The sequence below is a fragment of the Equus asinus genome, chromosome 21 (genome assembly GCF_041296235.1).
Source record: "Equus asinus isolate D_3611 breed Donkey chromosome 21, EquAss-T2T_v2, whole genome shotgun sequence".
Classification (NCBI taxonomy): Eukaryota; Metazoa; Chordata; class Mammalia; order Perissodactyla; family Equidae; genus Equus; species Equus asinus.
Genome location: NC_091810.1, coordinates 9,315,583 through 9,338,369, shown reverse-complemented (window position 1 = coordinate 9,338,369; position 22,787 = coordinate 9,315,583). Strand labels below are relative to the sequence as shown.

The following is a 22,787-nucleotide window of genomic DNA, read 5'->3' as shown; positions in this document are numbered from 1 at the left end:
TTTTTCCAATCCATGAACATGAAATGTTTCTCCTATTCATTTTTTTTTGAATGTCGTAACAGCTTTATTCATAGTAGTCCCAAATTTGAACTAACCTAGATGTCCATTAAGAATAGAATATTATGGGGCTGGCCTGGTGGCATAGTGGTTAAGTTTGCATGCTCCACTTCGGTGGCCTAGGGTTTGCAAGTTTGGATCCCAGGTGCAGACCTAGCACCACTTGTCAAGCCGCACTGTGGTGGCATCCCACATAAAATAGAGGAAGATTGACATAGAGGTTAGCTCAGTGACAATCTTCCTCAAGCAAAAAGAGGAAGATAGGCAACAGATGTTAGCTCAGGGCCAGTCTCCCTCACACACACACAAAAGAATAGAATATTATATAATATTCATGCAGTGAAATAATACACAGAAATGAAAAAAAATAAACTGCTGATACATGCAGTAACAAGCATCTCCATGGAAGAATCTCAACACAAAAAGAGGACCATTGTGTAATTCCATTTATGTGGAGTTCAGAACCTGGCTGAATTAATGAATGGTGATAGCACTCAGAATGGTGGTTACTGTTGGGAGGTGTGGACTTGGAGGGGCATGAGAGAACCTTCCAGTGTGTTTGAAGAGTTTTATTTTTCCAGATTTATTGAGATATAATTGACAAATAAAAATTGTATATATTTAAGATGTTCAAGATGATGATTTGCTATACATATACGTTGTGAAATGATTACCACAGTCAAGCTAATTAACACATTCATCACCTCAAATAGTTACCATTTTTGGGTATGTGATCAGATCACTTAAGATCTGCTCTATTAACAAATATGCAATTTACAAGTATACAATATAGTATTATTAACTATAGTCATCATCTTGTACATTAGATCCCCAGAACTTACTCATCTTATAACTGGAAGTTTGTACCCTTTGACTAATATCTCATTTCCCCTACTCCCCAGCATCTGGCAACCATCATTCTATTCTCTGCTTCGAGTGTGACGTTTTAGATTCCATGTATGGGTGAAATCATATAGTATTTGTCTTTCTGTGTCTGACTTATTTCACTTAGCATAATGCTCTGCCTCTTCATCTATGTTGTCACAAATGGCAAGATTTCCTTTTTTATGGCTAAACCATATTACATTGTGTTTGATCTTCTTTAATTTCTCTGAGTAATGGATTTTTTTTTTTTAAAGATTGGTACCTGAGCTAACAACTGTTGCCAATCCTTTTTTTTTTGTCCTGCTTTTTCTCCGCAAATCCCCCCAGTACACAGCTATATATTCTAGTTGTGGGTCCTTCTACTTGTAGCATGTGGGATACTGCCTCAATGTGGCCTGATGAGTGGTGCCATGTCTGCGTCCAGGATCCGAACCGGCAAAACCTTGGGCCGCTGAAGTGGAGCGTGTGAACTTAACCACTTGGCCACTGGGCTGGACCCTCAGTAATGTGTTGTAGTTTTCAATATATAAGCAGTGTGCTGCTTTTGTTAAATTTATTTCTAAGTATCTTATTCTTTTTATGCTGTTGTGAATTGAATTATTTTCTTAATTTCATTTTTGGATTGTTCATTGCTAGTGTATAGAAATACAATTAATTTTTGTATATTGATCTTGTATCCTTCAACTTTGCTGAGATCATTATTAGTTCTAGTAGTATTTTTGTGGATTCTTTAGGAGTTTCACCATACTGGATTATGTTGTCTATAAATAAAGGTGTTTTTATCTCTCCTTTTTCAATCTGGTTGCCTTTTACTTGTTTTTCTTGCCTGAGTGACTACAACCTCTAGTACAGTGTTGAATAGCAGTGACAAGAGTGGACATGCTTGCATTTTTCCCACTCTTAGGGAAAAAGCATTTAGCCTTCACTATTAAGTATGATATTAGCTGTAGGTTTTTTTGTAGGTGCCCTTTATCAGGTTGAGGAACTATTCCTAGTTCATTGAACGTTTTTATCATGGATTTTGTCAAATGCTCTTTCTGTGTCCCTTGAGATTATCATCTAGTTTTTTGCTTTATTCTATTAACATGTAATATATTACCGTATTTTGAAGTATTAAACTACCTTGCACTCCTGGGTTAAAAGCTGCTTGGTCATTATATATAAACCTCTTCATGTAATGCTGGATTTGGTTTGCTAATATTTTGTTTATGATTTTTGCATCCATATTCATTAGGAAAATTGGTCTGAATTTTTCTTTTCTTCTTATGTTTTTTGTCTGGCTTTCATATCAGAATAATACTGGCCTCATATAATAAAGTGTAAAGTGTTTGCTCTATTTAATAGAAGAATTTGTGGATTCTTTAGATGTTTTTGCATCAGGGCTATTCTTAGTGGGAAGGCTTTTTACTAATTTTTTTTACTTGTGTAAAGATCTATTCAGATTTTCTAATTTCTTCTTGAATCAGTTGTAGTAATATGTGTTTTTCTAGGAATTAATCCGCTTCATCTAAGTTGTATGATTTGTTAGCATAAGGTGATTTATAGTATTCCCTTGAAATCCTTTCAGTTTCTGTCAGGTTGGTGTTGATGTCCCTTTTTGAGTTCTACATCTGTGTCTTTTCTCCTTTTTTTCTTGGTCAGTGTAGCTGAAGATTTGCTAATTTTATTGGTCTTTTTAAAGAACCAAGTTTAGGGTTTTATCAATTTTCTCTATTTTTCTGTTTTTCATTCCATTGATCTCTGCCCTAATGTTTATGATTTCCTTTTTCTGCTTGCTTTTGGCTTAGTTTGCCTGTCTTTTTTTAGTTTCTTAAAGTGCAAGCTTAACTTACTGATTTGATATATTTCTTCTCTCCTAATACAGGCATTAAAAGGTATAAATTTCCCTCTAAGCAGTGCTTAGAGGCCAACCAATGATTAGTTGGAGGTTGTGTTTAAGTACCTTAAGCTAACAAGGCTTCCTCCCTTGCACAAGACCTTACACTCAGCCAGGGATGAGTAGATACCTGTAGCTCTTTCTGGTCTCTCCTGAGTCTGCACTCAGCCTTACACATGTATGCAACCTTCCATACCACCAGGAGGGTCTGGGAGTTTATCAAAGCCTCTTGTACCTTTTTGTTTTCTGGATCTCTCTATGAAATTTCTGGATGGTTTTTGCTTGCTCCAAATATCTCAGCCTCAGGCAGCTGCAATTTTGGGCTTCTTTGATAGTTTGCCACCAAGACAATGATTATTTTTGACAAATTCCCTGGGCATGAGTCTCCCACCTTCCCGACTCTCTCCAGACAAGCTCAGCCTTGGTAGGCTACCAGCCATGCAGTTGGGGGTGGAGGGATGGTGGCAGCCTAAGGCTAAAACTCCACAGGCTCCCACTGGTTCTACTAAGGTTGAGTAGTTTTTCTTGAAGTACTGCTTCACAGTTTCTAGGATGCCATTGGTCACTCCCCATATTTGAGATGATTTTTTTGGTGAGTGTTATCTGGTTCTGTTACTGCTTTTAGGGCACAAGATTTGCCGGGTTTCTCAGTCTCTCATTCCAGAAGTCTGGCCCCACAATTGATTAATTTTGAATGTTAAACCAACCTTGTATTCCTGAGATAAACCCTACTTGGTCACAATGTGCTAACCTTGTTATGCATTCATTGGATTTGATTTGCCAAAATTTTGTTAGGGATTTTTACATTAGTCTTCATGAGGGAGATTACTTTCTAGTAATATCTTGTAATATCTTAGTCTGGTTTTGATATCAGCCTAATGTTGGTGTCATAGAATGAGTTGAGAAGTATTCCCTCCTGTGTAATTTTCTGAAAGAGTTTGTGTAGGATTGGTACATTTCTTCCTTAAACGTCTGGTAAAGTCCATCAGTGAAGTCAGTTGGTATGAAGTTCTTTTTGTGGGAAGGTTTTTTTTTTACTATAATTTCCATTTTTTACTAGATAGAAGGCTAGTTGGATTATTATTTTTTTAGTGAGCTTTGGTAGTTTGTGTCATACAAAAAATGTATCCATTTTATCTATGTTGTAAAATTTATTGACTTAAAGTTATTCATAATATCTCCTTATTATGCGTATGAAATCTTTAACTTCTGTAGTGATGTCTTTTCTCCCATTACTAATATGGGTAAGTTGTTTCTTCTCCCCTTTTTCCCAGTGATTATTCTGATTAGAGACTTGCCAATTTTATTTATTTTCTCACAGAATCATCTTTCAGTTTCACGTATTTCTTATTTTTGTTTTTATTTCATTGAATTCTGCTCTTATCTTTATTTCCTTTTGTCTGTTTACTTTGGATTTAATTTACTCCTTTTTTCCTGATTTCTTAAGGTGAAAGCTGAGGTCATTGACTTGAGACTATTTTTCTTTTCTAATGCACGTGTTTAGTGCTGTAAATTTTCCATAACTGCTGCTTTGCTGCATCCTACAAATTTTGATATGTTTTGTTTTATTTTCATTCAGTTGAAAAACTTTCTAGTTTTCCTTTTGATTTCTTCTTCACTCCATGAGATATTTAGAAATTTGTTATTTGGTTCCTAAAATTCCCAAGACTTTTCTGTTATCTTTCTAAATTAATTCCATTGTGGACAGGGAACATCCTTTGTGTGATTTGAATCCTTTCAAATTTATTGAGACTTGTATTATGGTTATGAATATAGTTTACATTTAGTGCAACAATTGATATATGATTGGATTTGTCTGTTCTCTTGCTATTTATTTTTTATTTCTCCCATATAATCTTTGTTCCCTTTCCCTCTTTTCTGCCTTTATTTGATTTTAGTCTTTTTTATTACTTACTTTATCCTTTTGTTGGCTTGTTACCTATAACTCTGTTTTGTTTTTCAGTGGTTTCTTTAGAATTTATTGTATATATTTTAATTTATGACAGACTATATTCTAGTTATGTTATACTACTTCAAGTATTGTGTAAGAACCCTGTAATGGTATGCTTCCGTTTCTCCCCTCTGGCCTTTGTGGTGTTGTATTCATACATTCACTTATATAAATGTTATAAATCCAATAATATATTATTGTTCTTTTTGCTTTAAAGAGAGTTAAAAATTAAGAAAATATGTTTTTTATACTTAAGCACAAATTTATCATTTTCGGTGGTCTTTGTTATTTTGTGTAGATCTAGATTTCCATGTGGTGATATTTTCCTTATGTTTGAAAGACTTTTGTTAACATTTCTTATAGTGTGGGGCTGCTAGTAATTAATTCTTTCAGCTTCTGTGTATTTGTAAGTTTTTATTCTTTTCTTTTTGAAAGATATCTTTTGCATTGTTTCCTACTAGAAGTTGCTGTCGTTCTTATCTTAATATCTATATATCTAATATATAATTTTTCTCTGTTTCTAAGATTTTTCTATCATAGATTCTCCATGGTGGATTTTCTATCATAGATTTCTATCCATTGATTAGGATGTTCCTTTTCTTTTTATTTCTTGTCTTTGAGCTGCATTGAGCATCTTGGATCTGTGAACTTAGTTTTTATCGAATGTGGAAAATTCAGCCATTGATTTTTTGGATATTTTTTATTCCTCTCCTCTCTTCTTTGGGGACCTTAATAACATGTAAGTTAGTCCATTTGAAGTTGTGTCACAGTTTATTGATGCTCTGTTTATTTATTTTCATCTTTTTTCTCTCATTGTTTAATTTTATATAGATTATATTGCTTTTTCTTCAGATTCTCTAGTTGTATCTTCTTTGGTGTCTAATCTCTATGTAAATCTATTCAGTATATTTTTTATCTCTAGAAGTTTGTTTTAACTCTTCTTTATATCTTCCATGTTTCTATTCAACATCCTCAGTCTTTCGTCTATCTTTTTGGACGTAGGGAATATAGTTCTGATAACTCTTTTAATGTCCTTGTCTACAAATTCTATCATTTGTGTCATTTCTTGGTCTATTTCTAATAATTGATTTTTCTCTTCATTATGGGTTGTAACTTTCTACTTTTTTGCATTCCTGATAAATTTTTTTTTTAGATTGTATACATTATGAATTTCATCTTTTTGGTCTGGACATTTTTGTATTCCTATAAATTTTCCTAAGGTTTTTCTGGGATTTTAGTTGCTTGGAAATAGTATGATCTTATTAAGGCTTGCTTTAAACTTTGTTAAACAGGACCAGATACGCCTTCACTCTGTGGCTAATTTTGCCCCCTGCTAAGGCAATATCCTTCTTGTATTCTTAGAGTTCCTTTGAATTAAGAGGTTTTCCACTCTAACTGGTGGAAACACAAAATTTTCCCATTTCTGTTTGAGTTCCTGGAATTGTTCAATCTTCTCATCTTGGGTGTTGCTTTTCCCAGCCTTGGGTAATTACTTCATACGCATGTGCTGATCAGTACTTAGCTGAGGATTTGAGAACTTTCTGTAGATCTCTGGAGCCCTCTCTCTTTGAAGCACTCTCCTTCATGGTACTCTGCCCTGCATACTCTGTTCTCTGCAGTCTTCCTGACCTTCCAGTGCTCTTTCCTCAACAAAGGGAATCTGTGGGCTCCAACTGGATTTCCCCTCTCTGTTCTGTGGCTTGGATACTCTCTCCAAGCAATAAGCTAGGAGCAGTCATAGAATTCACCTTACTTGTTTTCTCTCTGTCAGGGATCGTTATCCTATTCTATCCAATGGCCCAAGTCTGAAAGCCATTGTCTCATACAGTTTGTCCAGTTTTATAATTCTGTCAGTCAATGAGGCTAAATCTTGTTTCTCTAACTTCATTTTGGCCAGATGGAAATCAGGATATTCGCATTCACCCAGCAGTCAGACTGATATTTTTTAAGGCAAAAAGCAAGAGAGTTTTACTTTTGTACTTAGCAATTTTCAATATTTCTTATTGCTCTTTTCAAAAATAAAGCTCTACATGATCTGGGCCCTTTTGTACCTTTTAAGCCTTAGGCCGTAAGTTTTCTTTCACTGATTCTATTCTAGCTTTACTCCTCTTCTTTTTGTTTCTCACATGTGCTGCAAATCTTGTATTTGTGTTTATTCCATCCCCCTGCAGTATGCATACTCCTCTCTTTATATGTCTAATCATTCTGTATCTTTAGCTTATTTATCACTTCTTTGCTAGGAACTTTCCTGACCAGCTATCTGAAAAGGACCTCCAACACAAGTTGTTCCATCGTCTGATCTTGTAGCACCTATAAAGCTGCTGTAATTGTCTTTTTTATTTGTTTATTTCTTTTATCCATTGTACTTATTAATGGTTAGTTATTTATTTGTTATTATCTTCCTTCACTAGAATATAAGCTGTATTATCTCCCTACCACATGGCAGGCATACATTAAATATCTATTTAATGCACATAAAAGGCTTATTTAGATAATGAATTTATCCATATTGTAGTCCGTAAATGAATGAACTTTTATCTATAGGAAAAAGTGTTAAAGAAGTTGGATCGATTTATCTTAGTAAGGCTTTTATATTTTTAGCATCATTTCTCTCTGTCATCTTTACAAGTAGCAATCCTTCCCAACATTCAGTCCCCAACTCAAATGCCACCTACTTGATTTTTCTCAAGTAAAAGCATTTCTTTTATTTACTGTCGTAACACTGTAGAATAGCACTTATCTCTTTCTAGTTTTTCTTTCCCCTTCCAGACTATTTCTTGTGAGCAATAACTGTGCATTATACATTTCTCTGTTCTCCAGATCTCTCAGTGAGTGATTCTTCTGAGTCAGAATGCTTAAAATGCTGTTTAAAAATGATTATTTACATTTGTAGTGTGCTTTCTAATTTATGAAGTACTTTTACATTTATTTTCTCATTTAAAGTAATACAGTTTCTCTGGTGTGAATGGTGTATATTATTGCGTGCTATAGGTTATGCCTTTGATATCACGGAATAACATTATTCTGCTCAAAACACCACTAAGACCCGTATTGAGAAACAGTGTAGGATCACGGTCTATGAACATTCCTGGACAAAATCTCTCTCTCTCTTTAATGCCAAACTGAATTCTTTTCTCTCTCTGTCCCCAATACGTGGCATAGTGCCTGGAACACGGCAGGTGGACCTGCTCATTAGATGTTTAATGAATAACTTAAAAAATAAAATTGGAAATCAATCAGTTTTAGCAGTCTATGTTTCTTTTCTAAATTTCTTTGGTACCTCCAATCTCTGGAACAGCCCACCCCTAAGTAAATTTGTGGATAGTCAATGGCAACAAAATCCAGAGTATCTTGATTTTTTTTTGTTGTTGTTAGATTGGCACCTGAGCTAACATCTGTTGCCAATCTTTATTTATTTCTGTTTTTCTTCTTACCCCCAAAACCCCCCAGTACATAGTTGTATATTCTGGTTTTAGGTCCTTCTGCTTCTGCTATATGGGACGCCATGTCAGCATGGCTTAATGAGCAGTGTGCTAGGTCTGCACCCAGGATCTGAACTGGCGAAACCCTGGGCTTCCGAAGTGGAACGTGTGAACTTAACCTCTCTGCCACAGGGCCAGCCCCAGAATATCTTGATTTTTAATTATTTCGTATAATAGCTTTGATTCTTTTATACAAGTTGGACATAACTTAGAATTATGATTTATACATTAGAAGGGAACTTATAAGTTATCTAGGCTAACCTTTTCATCTAATTCATCTTATCTCTTGGCTTTACTACATATATATGCATTTGTATCTGTATTGCTCTCCCTTGGGAACTTCAGAGTTGTTTTTATATCCTTGTTAGGTTGAGAGATATCTGTTATAGTGTTCTGATAACTCTGATTTGATGTTTTAACACTGGGGAAAATTTTTCCCTGCAGTGTGTTCAAAATATCTTTCTGTGATTAAACAGAGCAGCAGTTACATGCAGTGGTTGTCTAGGGTATTCACTAGACCTTATTACAGAAGACATGATATAGGTTGGTCATATTTTGTTAATATAACAGTGAATTGAACCACATCATACTTCATTTCAACACATTTTTTTGTGTTGAAATACAAAACTAAGTGTAGATTATTTTCATACTCACTGAGGCACATTAGACAAATTTCCACCCAAAACAATATTATTTATTCAAATAAAAAACTGAAAACATAGTCCAGGTAAATGTTAGTAGCTACTCAGTATGTTCTCTAAGAATTTAACTTTAAGTTTCTAAATGAAAATTTTCTATGCTTTTCTTGTTAAATATGTTTTTATTTATCTCAAAGTCCAGGAAATCGGAATTTTCTTACTGAAAGACCTGATATAGTTACAGGTGAAGATTGTGGCACCATGGATGAGAGAAGACAGTCAGACTTCATTATTGAAAAACAGTCAGTACAACATATTTTGGAAGAAAATAGGAAAGAGGTTTCAAATTTTCTTGAAGATGCGAACCAGCCAACACCCAGCCTTCTGTCAGAGAATTGTGACTCTTCTATTAGTGAAAATGTGATCAATTTATTAAACATAGATCAGTGGAGTATAAAGAAAACCTTTGACAAGTGTGGTTTTGACAGTATGGGAGATATTTGTGCAGTCACTAGTTCTGATAAAAACCAGTCCACTGGGAGATGCATTCGAAGTATTTTTACAAATCCAGAGTTGACTTTTAGTAATTCTACTTTTAATAAAACAAGTTACCCAGAAAAGTGTCAGCCAAACAAGAACTATCAGAAAGAGTATAACGATCATGAAAGAAATAATCTTAGTACATCTTTTGAGAAGGATAGTTTCCCAGCCAGCTCTGAAAAAAAAAGGTTGGTGTTATACACGAGAAGGGTAATAATCTATTGGTCTTTTTGTTTTTAGTACATATTTATATATAATATAGATATGTGTGTGTGTGTGTGTGTGTGTATTTGGAGGAGTATAAAAGTGAAAATAGAGTGAAATTCTATTATGTGACATTGTGTGGACCAGTGATTTCGTTCCATATGGGTCATGCTAATAAGCTTCCAATTTAAAAAAAAGAACTAGTGTGTGCTAGAGTTTTAGTTCAATGCATACTTTTATTTTTAAAGGAAAATTTGAAAGTGATTACCAAGAGAAGGCACCACAGAAGACAATCCGGATATATCCAGTGAACCGTTTGTAAGTTTTCAGGTAAATCTGGGGAATGCAATTCAGCATCTAGTATAATGCGTATTGAAGGGTTGAATTGATGCAATGTGAGGTAGGGGTGTTGCTGTCTCAGAGTGGGCAGACTGGCCTCTACAAAGGCTTACCAGTTGTCAGAATCTTAGTAATATCACCCTAGTTGAGAGTATGGTGCTCGTATTTGCCAGCACAAAGCCGTCATCTTATCTGAATCTTAGTGTTAATTAGATTTGAGAAAACTGACTTATGTGTTCAAGAAACTTACACACTCACCAGAATGTCAATTTCTTAATTTACAGTAAGAAATAGAAGGGTTACTTATATAGGAATGTTTACTGGCATGATAAGCATGTTTTCTAATTTTTGGCAGCTCTCCATGGGAAGGTGGCTTGGTTAGTATAGAATCAGAACAAGGGAGTAATAGAATTCAGATGCTAATGGCATAAGCAAACATATCAAGAGTTTATGGGACTGCAGTTATACTTAATTAAAGAAAACTTGTAGTTTCGGAATAGTCCTAACTTTCTTGGTAATAATTGTGGTTTAGTCAAATCTTGGTAATTAACAATCATGAATTAGAATAGGTTTTTATTTTAGAAGTACTTTCTTATGGAAATATTTAAAATATCTATTTGTAAAAAGAATACCTATATGCCATTTTTATGGGATTGGCACAACGAATAAAACATTCACAACTTATTTAATAAAATAAAAAAATTAGGTTCTTTGCTGTCAAACTTCCAGGTATTCCGAAACTTATGAATAAAAACTAGCATGTTAGACCTTGAATTTTAAAATGTACTTTATGAAAGTGATTTTAGAACATGGTTCTCAAAGCTGGGTGCAGAACTGAATCACTCAAGGGGGTGATTTTAAAATACAAAATACCAAGTTTGACCCACACCCTTAGGATGGAGCTTATTTATTTTTTAAAAAGCTTCCCTTATAATTCTGATCTGCAGCCAACTTTGGGAACCATAATTTAGAACAATAATTTTCAGAGAGAATAAATCAAACTTTAATACTGTCTTATTTGTGACCCTAGGGGTAATATCCCTTTGAAAGAATTGCCTTCTAAGCAGTCGTGGAACTTTGGACTTGGTGAGGTAAAGTACATTTTACATTATCTTTCCAATTAAGTCAGTTGATAATTCATGTCATATTTTAGTATTTGCAGTGTACTTTCATTTAAGGTTAGCTTTTATTGAAAAATTTCTTTTTAGGCTACTTTTCTTACTCTGGAGAAATTATAGTTTAGGTCTAGAAATAAAATTATTGCCTTTTCAGAAACTATAATGTGTTTATTTGAGAAAAACCAATCTAGATGCATTTATTTCTTTATTTCTTTAAATTTTTTTTTTTTCGGATGTACCTCGTATTTCGAATTCTGTGTATGTTACATCATGTTCCCCGCCCGAACACTAATTATAGCGCATCCCCTCACATGTGAGCCTAATCACCCCTTTTGCCCTCCTGCCTCCCCCAGTGGTAACCACCAGTCCAATCTCCAATGCTATGTGTTTTTTTTTTCTTTTTGTCGTTTTTAATCTTCTACTTATGAGTGAGATCATATGGTATTTGACTTTCTCCCTCTGACTTATTTCACTCAGCATAATACCCTCAAGGTCCATCCATGTTGTCACAAATGGCCAGATTTCGTCATTTCTTATGGCTGAGTAGTAGTCCATCGTGTATAAATACCACATCTTCTTTATCCATTCGTCCCTTGATGGGCACCTAGGTGGCTTCCAAGTCTTGGCTATTGTGTATAATGCCGCAATGAACATAGGGGTGCAAGATCCCTTTGCGTTTTCAAGTTCTTTGGATAAATACCCAGCAGTGGAATAGCTGGATCGTATGGTAGATCTATCCTTAATTTTCTGAGGATACTCCAAACTGCTTTCCATAGTGGCTGCACCAGCTTGCACTGCCACCAGCAGTGAACAAGGGTTCCCTTCTCTCCACACCCTTTCCAACATTCGTTGTTTCCTGTGTTGTTATTTATAGCCATTCTCACCGGAGTGAGGTGATACCTCATTGTAGTTTTGATTTGCATTTCCCTGATAGCTAATGATGTTGAGCATCTTTTCATATGCCTGTTGGCCATCTGGATATCTTTGGAGAAATCTCTGTTCAGATCTTTTGCCCATTTTCTAATTGGATTGTTGGTTTTTTTGTTGTTGATCTATATAAGTTCTTTGTATATTTTGGATATTAGCCCCTTATTTGATATATGGTTTGCAAATAGCTTCTCCCAATTGTTAGGTTCTCTTTTCGTTTTGTTGATGGTTTCCTTTGCTGTGCAGAAGCTTTTTAGTTTGATGTACTCCCATTTGTTCATTTTTTCTTTTGTTTCCCTTGCCCAGTCAGACATGGGACTTGAAAATATGCTGCTCAGACCAATGTCGTAGAGCATACTGCCTATGTTTTCTTCTAGAAGTCTCATGGTTTCGGGTCTTACATTCAAGTCTTTAATCCATTTTGAGTTGATTTTTGTGCATGGTGTAAGGGAATGGTGTACTTTCATTCTTTTGCATGTGGCTGTCCAGTTTTCCCAACACCATTTATTGAAGAGACTCTCCTTTCTCCATCGTATGCTCTTGGCTCCCTTGTCAAATATTAGCTGTCCATAAACGTGTGGGTTTACTTCTGGGCTCTCAATTTTGTTCCATTGATCTGTGTGTCTGTTTTTGTGCCAGTACCATGCTGTTTTGGTTACTATGGCTTTGTAGTACAATTTGAAATCAGGGAGTGTGATACCTCCAGCTTTGTTCTTTTTTCTCAGGAATCCTTTGGCTCTTCGGGGTCTTTTGTTGTTCCATATAACTTGTAGGATTCTTTGCTCTATTTTTGTAAAAAATGTTGTTGGAACTTTGATAGGGATTGTGTTGAATCTATAGATTGCTTTAGGAAGTATGGACATTTTAACGATGTTAATTCTTCCAATCCAAGAGCACGGAATATCTTTCCATTTCTTTGTGTCTTCTTTGATTTCTTTCAACAATGTTTTATAGTTTTCGGTGTAGAGATCTTTCACCTCTTTGGTTAAGTTTATTCATAGGTATTTTATTCTTTTTGTTGCAATTGTAAATGGGATTGTATTCTTAATTTCTCTTTGTGCTACTTCGTTGTGCGTGTATAGAAATGCAACTGAGTTTTGTACATTGATTTTGTGTCCCGCAACTTGACTATATTCCTTTATTATTTCTGAAAGTTTTTTAGTGGACTCTTTAGGGTTTTCTAGATATAAAATCATGTCATCTGCAAAGAGTGACAGTTTCACTTCTTCTTTTCCAATGTGGATCCCTTGTATTTCTTTTTCTTGCCTGATTGCTCTGGCTAGGACTTCCAATACTATGTTAAATAAGAGTGGTGACAGCGGGCATCCTTGTCTGGTTCCTGTTCTTAGAGGGATAGCTTTCAGATTTTCTCCATTGAAAATGATATATGCTGTGGGTTTGTCATATATGGCCTTTATTATGTTGAGGTATTCTATACCCATTTTATTTAGAGTTTTTATCATAAATGGATGCTGTATCTTGTCAAATGCTTTCTCTGCATCTGTTGAGATGATCATGTGATTTTTATTCTTCATTTTGTTAATGTGGTGTATCACGTTGTTAGATTTGCAGATGTTAAACCATCCCTGCATCCCCGGAATGAAACCCACTTAATCATGATGTATGATCTTTTTAATGTATCATTGTATTCGATTTGCTAGTATTTTGTTGAGGATTTTTGCGTCGATGGTCATCAGTGATATTGGCCTGTAATTTTCTTTTTTTGTGTTGTCCTTGTCTGGTTTTGGTATCAGGATAATGTTTGCTTCGTAGAAGGAGTTAGGAAGCCTCTCCTCCTCTTCAATTTTTTGGAAGAGTTTGAGAAGGATAGGTATTAACTCTTCTTTGAGTGTTTGGTAGAATTCACCAGGGAAGCCATCTGGTCCTGGACTTTTATTTTTTGGGAGGTTTTTGATTGCTGTTTCGATCTCCTTACTGGTGATCGGTCTATTCAAATTTTCTACGTCTTCTTGGTCCAGTTTTGGAAGGTTGTATGTTTCTAAGAATTTATCCATTTCTTCTAGATTATCCAATTTGTTGGCATATAGCTTTTCATAGTATTCTCTTATTATCTTTTGTATTTCTGAGGTGACCGTTGTAATCTCTGCTCTTTCATTTCTGATTTTATTTATTTGAGCCTTCTCTCTTTTTTTCTTGGTGAGTCTAGCTAAGGGTTTGTCAATTTTGTTTATCTTTTCGAAGAACGAGCTCTTGGTTTCATTAATTTTTTCTATTGTTTTCTTAGTCTCTATTTCATTTATTTCTGCTCTGATTTTTATTATTTCCTTCCTTCTGATTTTGGGCTTTGTTTGTTGTTCTTTTTCCAGTACCTTTAGGTATGCTTTTAGATTGTCTATTTGGGATTTTTCTTCTTTGTTGAGGTAGGCCTGAATTGCTATAAACTTCCCTTGTAGAACCGCTTTTGCTGTATCCCACAGATTTTGGCATGTCATCTTTTCATTTTCATTTGTCTCCAGGAATTTTTTGATATCTTCTTTGATTTCTTCATTGACCCAATCATTGTTCAGTAGCGTTTTGTTCAATCTCCACATTTTTGTGGCTTTTCTGGTTTTCTTTCTGTAGTTGATTTCCAGTTTCATACCTTTGTGGTCAGAAAAGATGCACGGTATTATTTTGATCTTCTTAAATTTATTGAGACTTGTTTTGTGGCCTAATATGTGATCAATCCTGGAGAACGTTCCATGGGCATTTGAAAAGAATGTGTATTCTGTGGTTTTTCGATGGAATGTTCTGTATATATCTACTAAGTCCATCTGGTCTAATGTGTCCATTAAGGCGAGTGTTTCCTTATTGATCTTCTGTTTGGATGATCTATCCATTGGTGTAAGTGGAGTGTTAAAGTCCCCTACTATTATTGTGTTACTGTCTATTTCTCCTCTTATGTCTGTTAATAATTGCTTTATATATTTAGGTGCTCCTATGTTGGGTGCGTAGATATTTACAAGTGTTATATTTTCTTGTTGGATTGTTCCCTTTATCTTTATGTAGTGCCTGTCTTTGTCTCTTATTACAGTTTTTGATTTAAAGTCTATTTTGTCTGATATAAGTATTGCTACCCCTGCTTTCTTTTCTTTGCCATTTGCATGGAATATCTTTTTCCATCCTTTCACTTTCAGTTTGTGAGTGTCTGTAGGTCTGAAGTGTGTCTCTTGTATGCAGCATATACATGGATCTTGTTTTTTTATCCAGTTGGCCACCCTATGGCATTTGATTGGAGCATTTAGTCCATTGACATTTAAAGTAGTTATTGATAAATATGTATTTATTGCCATTTTGTCACTTTTTCTTTTTTTGGGTGTTTTAGTAGTTCTTCTCAGTTCCTTTCTTTTTCTCTTGCTCTCTTCCCTTGTGGTTTGATGGTTATCTTTAGTAATATGTTTGATTTCTTTTGTCTTACTTTTTGTCCTGCTTGTTATAGGTTTCTGGTTTGTGGTTACCATGAGGATCCTATTTAATATACTGTGCATGTAACAGTCTATATTGAGTAGATAGACTCTTTAGCTTGACCTCTTTCTAAAAGCTCTACTTTTTCACTCCCCTCCTCCCACATTATGTTTTTCACATCATATATAGTCTTGTGTTTAGTGTGTGTCTATCTGTTACCCTCTTATCATTGAAATAGGTGATTTTAGTACATTTGTCTTTTAACCTTCATATTATCTTCACAGGTAGTTGATCTGCTGCCTTTACTGTCCTTTTACCTTACTAGTGATTTTATTGCCTGTCTTTTGTTGTTGTTGTTTTGGGTTTTTTTGATAATTTTTTTTTTATCTCTATTTGTGGTTATTGCTTTCCCGCTTAAATAAGTCCCTTCAGCATTTCTTGCAGAACTGGTTTCTTGGTGATAAACTCCTTTAATTTTTGCTTGTCTGGGAAGCTGTTTATCTCTCCTTCCATTCTGAATGACAACCTTGATGGATAGAGTATTCTTGGTTGTAGGTTTTTTCCTTTTAGCCTTTAAATATGTCGTGCTATTCTCTTCTTGCCTGTAGGGTCTCGACTGAGAAGTCCACTGATAGTCTGATGGGCTTCCCTTTATATGTCACTTGCGGCCTTTCTCTTGCTGCTGTTAGGATTCTCTCTTTGTCTTTAATTTTAGACATTTTGATTATAATATGTCTTGGTGTGGGCCTCTTTGGGCTTCTCTTGTTTGGAGCTCTCTGTGCTTCCTGAAGTTGGATGTCTGTTTCATTCCTCAGGTTAGGAAAATTTTCCTCGATTATTTCTACAAATAAACTTTCTGTCCCTTTGTCTCTCTCTTCTCCTTCTGGGACCCCTATAATCCTAATGTTAGCACACTTGATATTGTCCCAGAGTTCCCTTACTCTCTTCTCATTCTGTCTAATTCTTTTTTCTCTTTTCTGTTCTGCTTGGGTGATTTCCTCTAGTCTTTCATCTAGTTCGCTGATCCGTTCTTCTCCTTCCTCTACTCTGTTATTGAGTCCCTCGAGTGAATTTCTCATTTTGAGTATTGTATTCTTCATTTCTGATTTTTTTTTTATATCTTCCAGTTCTTTGCTGATGTGCTCACTGTGTTCATCCATTCTTCTCCGCATATCTGTGAGCATCCTCATGATATTTTGTTTGAATTCTTTGTTGAGTAGGTCACTAGTTTCTGTTTCACTTAGTTCTAATCTACAAGAGCCGGATCCTGTAAGCTCTTCACAGCAAAAGAGACTCAAGTTCAGAAAGATTAAATAACTTGTTCAAAGTTACACATTTGAGCCAGGATTCAAACTTTTGTCTTATCTGACTGTATATTTTCAACTATATTAATTGTTTTGTCTTTTTGTCTTCAGTATGTACATTGAGTACATATCATGAATTCATTTAATAGAATTTATTGTCGTTCTCCTGTATGCTAGACACTGAAGATTCAGTGGTGAAGAAACAGTTTTTGTTCTTATGAAGCTTATATTGTGTTATGCACTAGACTCTGCAAGGTACAGAGATGAAGGGACATGGGACCTGTTTTTAGGAAGCTATGGTCTAGTAGCTAGAGAGAAACAGAAAAAAATATAATACATTTAGATAAATTGCTCCAATTGGGGTTTGTACAAAGGGCAGTGGGAGACAAGTAAAAAATAATTCTAAGTTTCATGGCTAGTCAGGAGGAAGATGTAATAGAGGAGAAAACTTTTGATCCAGATATCAATTAATAAGTTTACCAAATGGACAAACTGCCTTCATACTATGAAGAAGCAACATAGATAGAAACTAACAAGTGAGAGAGTATAGCTTATTTTAGAAGCTGCAAAGTAACTTCATTCCAGTTGTTGTTATTGCTACTACTATAGTGTAAATTACAAGCGATGGCGGAATGGCAAAAGATAATTCTAGACAATATAAAGGGCTAGATCATAAAAGACTTTACATGACATATACCAGTTTTATTTTCTGTCACCAAACAGAGCCACTGAAAAAATTTTAGTAGAGGAATTTGATGACATCTGAGTATTAAAAAGTTGACTCTAGCAACAATGAGAGATTTGAGAAGTGGCATGACTCAAGGCAGGGCAAAAAATAATGAGGGCTTGAAGTTGAGCAGTGTAAGTAAGGATGGAAATGAGGGAAGAGCTATCACAAAGATTTAGAAGATCTTGATTTGATAGTTGTTGTTGATTAGTTAAGGGAGAAGGAAAACATTGAAGGAGACCTGGATTTATTATTTGGGTAAATGGGTAGTTGATGGGATAGTGCCATTCACCTAGATTGAAGTGTTAATGTTTTATTGAGGATTTTTGTATGTATGTTCATCAGGGATATTGTCCTGTGATTTTCTTTTCTTGTGGTGTCCTTGACTAGTTTGGATATCAGGGTAATGCTGGCCTCATAAAAGGAGTTTGGAAGAGTTGTCTCCTCTTCTCTTTTTTGAAATAGTTTGAGAAGGATAGGTATTAATTCTTCTTTGAATGTTTGGCAGCATTCACCAGTGGAAGCCATTGGTCCTGGACTTTTGACATTGGGAAGTTTTTGATTACTGGTTTGATATCTTTACTAGTAATAAGTCTATTCATATTTTCTATTGCTTCATGAATTAGTCTTGGTAGGTCGTATGTTTCTAGAAATTTATCTTTTTCTTCTAGATTGTCCAGTTTGTTGTTGTATAATTAATCATAATGGTGTCTTATGATGCTTTTTATTTCTGTGATATCAGTTGTAACGGCTTTTCTTTCATTTCTGATTTTATTTATTTGAGTCCTCTCTCTCTTTTCTTGTTAAATCTAGCTAATGGTTTGTCGATTTTGTTTATCTTTTCAAAAAACCAGCTCGTTTCATTGATCTTTTCTAGTGTCTTTTAGTGTCTATTTCATTTATTTTCACTCTGATCTTTGCTATTTCCGTCTTTTACTAACTAGGTTCAGTTTGTTCATTTTCTTGTTCCTTGAGGTGTAAAGCTGTGTTGTTTATTTGAGATCTTTCTTGTTTCTTAATGTGGGCATTTATCACCAGGAACTTCCATCTTAGAACTGCTCTTGTTGCATCCCATAAGTTTTGGTATGTTGTATTTCCATTTTCATTTGTCTCAAGATATTTTTTAATTTCTTTTTTGATTCTTCTTTGACCCATTAGTTGTTCAGGAGCATGTTATTTAATATCCACATATTTGTGAATTTTCCAGTTTTCTTCTTGTAATTGATTTTGAGTTTCACGTCATTGCAGTTAGAAAACGTGTTTAATGTGATTTCAGTCTTCTTAAATTTATTAAGATTTGTTTTGTGGCCTAACATATGGTCTATCCTGGAGAATGTTCCTTGTGTGCTTGAGAAGAATGTGTATTCTGTTGCTTGTGGATGGAATGTCCTGTTTATGTATGTTTGATCTATCTGGTCTAAAGTGCCATGTAAGGCCAATATGTTTTTATTGATTTTCTGACTGGATGATCTATCCTTTGATGAAAGTGGGGTATTAAAGTCCCCTACTGTTGTATTGTTGTATATTTTCTCTCTTTAGGTCTGTTAATATTTGTTTTATTTATTTTGGTGTTCCTGTGTTGAGTGCATAAATATTTACAAATGTCATATCCTTTTGTTGGATTCACCCCTTTTTTATTATGCAGTCATGCATTGCTTAATGATGGGATACATTCTGAGAAATACGTCAGTAGGCAATTTAATCATTGTGAGAACCTCATAGAGCATACTAAAGGGGAACAAAATTTGCCATCCCAAAATGTGTCTCTTTAACGTGAGGATTGTTTTAGGCTGACTATTTCTGAGAAAAAAAGACTTAGAACGTTTGTCTTGTAACCTACCCCTTAACTGCCTAAAAGAATTCAGATTAAAAAAAGCTGTCTCAGGAAGCAAGCTATCACCTTAGCATAACATGAACTAGGTGATAGACAGGAAGGCACCTAGAAAAGCCTGATTTTTGGACTCCCTTCTGTGTTTTTCTGTTTCTGTGGCCAAACACATGTTTTCTAAGCATTTTCTCCTTTTCACTTACCTGTGAATTGCCTTCTTTCCCTTTCAAGTCCCTGACTCTCTTCATCTCCAACATCTTATTTTGTCTTTACCTGAAGATGATATTTAAGGTGAAGGCTTTGGCTAGTTACTTGGTTTTATTGTGTTTCTCACATGTGTACATGTTATTAAACTTTTGTTTTTCTCCTGTTAATTTGTCTCGTGTCAATTTAATTTTTAGATCAGCCAGAAAAACCTAGAAGAGTAGAGGAAAATTTCTTCCTCTCTTACAGTACTTACACAAACCTCAATGGTATAGCCTGCTACACACCTAGACTATATGTTACTTTTCTTAAAGGATCACTGTTGTATACACAGTCTGTTGTTGACTGAAACGTTTTTATGTGGTGCATGACTATATAATGACCTTCTTTGTCTCTTATTACTCTCTTTGTCTCCAAGTCTCTTTGTATTAAAGTCTATTTTGTGTGATATATGTATACCTATGCCAGGTTGTTTTTGGTTTTCATTTGCATGGAATATCTTTTTCTGTCCCTTTACTTTCAGACTGTGTGTGTCCTTACCTCTGAAGTGAGTTTCTTATAGGCAGCATATAGATGGATCTTGTTTTTTCAGTCTATTTAGCCACTCCATATTTTTTGAGTGGAGAATTTAGTCCATTTACATTTAAAGTAATTATTAATAGGTGTGGACTTATTGCCATTTTGTTCATTTTTTTCTGATTGTTTTGTAATTCCTTTGTTTTTTTCTTTTTTTCTTTCTTTGTGATTTTGATGATTTTCTGTAATGGTGTGCTTAGGATTCCTTTTTCTTTATCTTTTGTGTATCTACTGTAGGTTTTTGCTTTGTGTTACCATGAGGCTTATGTAAAACAACTTATTCTAAATTCTTAAAAACTTAAGTTTGAATGCATTCTAAAGATCTAAATTTTTACTGCCCTCCCAAGTTTTATGTTTTTGATGTCACAGCTTATATCTTTTTATCTTGTGTATTTATTAACAAATCATTGTAGTTGTTATTTTTAGTACTTTTGTCTTTTAACCTTCATACTAGCTTGATAAGTGATTAAGCCATCACCTACAACATTAGATTATTCTGAATTTTACTATATAGTTACCTTTACCAGTAAGATTTATAATTTTATATGTTTTCCTGTTACTGATTTAGGGCCCTCTCGGTTTAGCTTAAAGTCCCTTTAACATTTCTTGTAAGGCCAGTCTAGTGATGATAAACTCTTTTAGCTTTTGGTTGTCTGGAAAACTTTTTATCTATCCTTCTATTCTGAAGGACAGCTTTGCTGGATGGGGTATTCTTGACTAGCAGTTTTTTTCTTCCAGCACTTTGAATATGTTGTGCCACTCCCTTCTGGCCTGCAAAGTTTCTGCTTAAGATCTGCTAATAGTCTTATGAGGGTTTCCTTGGATGTAACAAGTTGTTTTTACCTTGCTGTTTTTAAGATTCTTTCCTTGTCTTTAACTTTTGATAACTTAATTATAATGTGTCTTGGTGAGGTCTCTTTGAGTTCATCTCATTTGGAACTCTCTGGGCTTCCTGGATCTGGATGTCTGTTTCTTTCCCCATGTTAGGGAAGTTTCAGTCATAATTTCTTTAGATAAATTTTCTGCCCCTTTCTTCTTTTGGGACCCCTATAATACAAATATTGGTCCACTTGATGTTGTCAATAAGTTCCTTGTGCTATCTTCATTCTTTTTCATTCCTTTTTCTTTTTGCTCCTCTGATTGGGTAAATTCCACTGCCCTGTCTTTTTGTTTGCTGATCCTTTCTTTGGCTTCATCTAGTCTTCTTTTGTACCTTTCTATTGTATTTTTCAGCTCTGTGATTTATTTTTGGTATTTTTCTTATACTTTCTACGCTATGTTCTCTTTGTTGAAATTCTCACTTTGTTCATGTATTTTTCTCCTGACCTTGGTGAGCGTCTTTTTGATGGCTAATTTGAACTCTTTATCAGGTAAATCACTTATTTCATTAAGGTCTTTTTCTGAGGCTTTATCTTGTTCTTTCATATGGAATGTCTTCTTCTGTTTCTTTATTTTCCTTGATTTTCTGTGTTGGTTTCCATGCATTCTGTAAACCAGCCACCTCTCTAGTCTTGAAGAAGTGGCCTCGTGCAGGAGATGAACCTTATGTTTCAACCCTGCTGTAGCTCTTGGTTGTCTCTCAAACCTTTGTGGTTGTTCAAGCAGTCTACTTTATTTTTAGTGGCTCCCAGTATTTGAGGGTGTGTAAAAACCTGCCGGTGTCCCAATAGGGAAGATCTCAGTCAACATCTAGATTCAGTCTAATTGGAAACTGGACCCTGATGCAGCAGCTTTTGAAGTATGTAAATATACCTCATTCATGGGAAGACTTTGACATGAGCATTTCTGTGTGCTCGTCTGCACTGAGCCCTGGTGTGATAGCCATATAAGAACTGTTTGTTTGCTGACATCCTGTTGAATCTATGAACACAAGCCCTGCTGGCCACCAGAGCCAGGCTATCAAGGGATGTGTCTTTTGGGCAGCTGACACAGAAACCCTGGTGCTAGATATGTGCACAATCTCCTTTCTTGGAGACATTAGCAACCTAGGGTGGGACAGATGGAGAGTGTGAAGATGGTAACCATTGGGCTTCCTGGTCTCTGGAGAGGATTGCAATTAGCCCCTAGGTCTGTGCTTAGTTAGAAGCTTGTCCCTCAGGCCACAGGTATGAAGATAAGCTAATAGGCTTCTTTCACAGAAAGATGGGCATTTCAGTCTGCTGCCTCACTGCTGTGCCCTGGACCGGTAGCTGGTTAGGAACTCTTTCTTTGTTCATTATAGTCCTGTGGGACCTGTGAACGTAAACTGTAGGGGAGGAAAACAATTCCTCTACCCTCTGGGTCCTTCTGGCTGGTCTAAGAATTAAATTGACATGAGACAGAATAACAGGAGAAAATCAAAGTTTGATAACATATGTACATGGGAGAAACCCAGGAAAATCTTGCTGGAGTGGCTGAAATTGCCACCTTAATACCATCTTCAGCTAAAGATAAAGGAGGATATTGGGGGTAGTGGTTTGGGACTTCAAAGGAGAGGAAGGCAATTTACATGACGATGGAAATGGAAATGTTTGATAAACAAGTGTTTGCTGGGCCATCTGTAGACAATGGGAACTGAAAGAGATCTTTTGGTAAAATGGCTCTTGCTAGATGTCTTTCTGTCTACCACACCTAGAATTATCTATGGTGATATCTCCTTCCTGGGACAGGCCCTTCTATCTTAAATTCTTTTAGGCAGTTAGGGGGAAGGTCAGAATTTCTTTCAAAGAGTCAAAGACTCTTTTGTC

At 35.3% G+C, this 22,787-nt stretch overlaps 1 protein-coding gene across 1 annotated transcript in view; it reads left to right on the top strand.

Moving 5' to 3' along the window:
* The window catches only part of LOC123276070 (regulator of DNA class I crossover intermediates 1-like), a 68,946-nt gene that overhangs the window by 39,307 nt on the left and 6,852 nt on the right, over positions 1–22,787 (top strand). Inside the window, exons 7-9 of the mRNA XM_070492664.1 lie at positions 9,087–9,617; positions 9,882–9,963; positions 11,003–11,063. Of these exons, the coding sequence (XP_070348765.1) occupies positions 9,087–9,617; positions 9,882–9,891 (541 nt within the window). The 3' untranslated portion in view covers positions 9,892–9,963; positions 11,003–11,063. The remainder of the gene's footprint in view (positions 1–9,086; positions 9,618–9,881; positions 9,964–11,002; positions 11,064–22,787) is intronic.